The sequence below is a fragment of the Crocuta crocuta genome, unplaced genomic scaffold (genome assembly GCF_008692635.1).
Source record: "Crocuta crocuta isolate KB4526 unplaced genomic scaffold, BGI_CrCroc_1.0 scaffold647, whole genome shotgun sequence".
NCBI classification, from domain to species: Eukaryota; Metazoa; Chordata; class Mammalia; order Carnivora; family Hyaenidae; genus Crocuta; species Crocuta crocuta.
Genome location: NW_027531286.1, coordinates 105,518 through 107,088, shown reverse-complemented (window position 1 = coordinate 107,088; position 1,571 = coordinate 105,518). Strand labels below are relative to the sequence as shown.

Genomic DNA, 1,571 nt, shown 5'->3' with positions numbered 1-1,571 from the left:
TCCTGTGACTTCATCCTCGGTGTCTAAGGTCTTGCAACTACTGTCCTCTGGGCTGACCCCTCTCCCTCCTGCCACCAGCCAGGACCCCAGATGGACGGTACGGGAGGCTTCTTACTCACAGCAAACCGCAGAAGCAGGCATGACTTGCCCACGCCCGAATCACCAATCAAAAGCAGCTTAAACAGGTAGTCACTGGAGAGAGAGGAAGGGAAGGCGTGAAGGAAGGCAAGGAGTCCACCTGCCACGCCATCCTGCCGTCACAACTACGGCATTCTCCCAGGCTGTGAGGCTTGCCTTGGTTTAGAGTATTAAGGTGCTTGCAAGATCCTCCCACGAGTCCCGGGCAGGGGAGGGCCGACCCCCTCCCATCCCCAGTATTACAGCTGGCCCGAAGGACTGAGTCTAAATTCCCAGCTTACAGAGAAGGAAACTGAGGCAGAGAGAGAGACATGAGTTGCCAAGGATCAGTCATTAGGGGAAAAAGCTGGACGTCCTATCCTGACTCCTGACAGACTCCTCGGTCTCGGGGCCAGTAGGGGCTATTCAGGGAACCCCCTATACACTGCCCTGGGGCCTACCTGGCTTGGCAGGGGAGGGTCCCAGAAGTGGAAGCTAGGGCCCAGCCTAGAACTTAAGGGAACCTCTATGTAAAGAGCCTGGTCTGAAGCCTCTAAGAAGAGGTTGTCAACAAGTAGCAATAAGAGCGGTTACAACACATTGATTCCTACTGGTGCCTGGCCCTGCGCTAACACTTCAGGTGCATCATCTCATTTAAGGCTCACAACAGCCCTGTGAAGTGGATGGGGTTATTCCCAACTAAGCAGGAAACCGGAGGTCAGAAGAGGGAAATGACTTGCCCTAAGTTACACAGCTGTTAACTTTAAGACTGGAAACCAGGTTCAGACTCCAAAGTCTATGTGAGAGCCTGTTGGTTCCCTTCTGTGTCCCTGATAATCCAGCTCAGAGTTGCACCCTTCCCCAAGGAAATCTGAGGCTTGGATCTGGAGGAGAAAAAGGAAGTGGCAGAAGAGGAAGAAGGTAACTGACACTTGGGGAAATCTGTCAATGAGAAGTCCAGGGCAGGGATGTGGGCCACCTACCCGCAGGGGGAGTGACCAAGAAGTGGGGAGAGTCTGAGGTACAGAGAATCCCACTGGAAGGGGAGAAACAAATGCCACATTCATCTAAACTTCATCGGCAGCGGGACGGCGAAGGGAAGGGGTGTGACGATGGCGCTGGGGGCCTGCGCAAAGGTGAGGAGACGGCGGGAAGGGTCTGGCTTCCAGGAGCGGCAGGACAGCCAGACCCAGGCAAGGGGCAAAGCGGCAGCCCGGAGGGGAGGACCCACGGGAGAGCGACCCGGAGCGGTGCCTCGGGGCCTCCCGCGCCTGACCAGCCCCTGGAACAGGATCCCGGGAGAACGGGAAGAACAGAAAGACTGACTGTCTGACCTAAAGGGCCCGGGTCTGGACCCGCTCCACAACGCCGGGCCAGCCGTCAGCACCCAGACCGCCACGCTCAAGCAGCAGGTGGGGAAACTGAGGCCAGGAGAGACCGAGGCTGCAGGGTCA

At 57.1% G+C, this 1,571-nt stretch overlaps 1 protein-coding gene across 2 annotated transcripts in view; it reads right to left on the bottom strand.

Annotated features, from left to right (window-relative positions):
* Positions 1 to 1,571, bottom strand: part of RAB1B (RAB1B, member RAS oncogene family) — a 10,407-nt gene that overhangs the window by 5,438 nt on the left and 3,398 nt on the right. Inside the window, exons 1-2 of one of the 2 annotated variants that reach the window (XM_077771363.1) lie at positions 1,101 to 1,195; positions 120 to 192 (exon numbers count right to left, since the gene is read on the bottom strand). The exons of the other annotated variant lie outside the window; for it this stretch is intronic. Of the exons in view, the coding sequence (XP_077627489.1) occupies positions 120 to 192; positions 1,101 to 1,180 (153 nt within the window). The 5' untranslated portion in view covers positions 1,181 to 1,195. Of the gene's footprint in view, positions 1 to 119; positions 193 to 1,100; positions 1,196 to 1,571 lie in introns of those variants that run through there. 2 annotated transcript variants of the gene reach the window in all.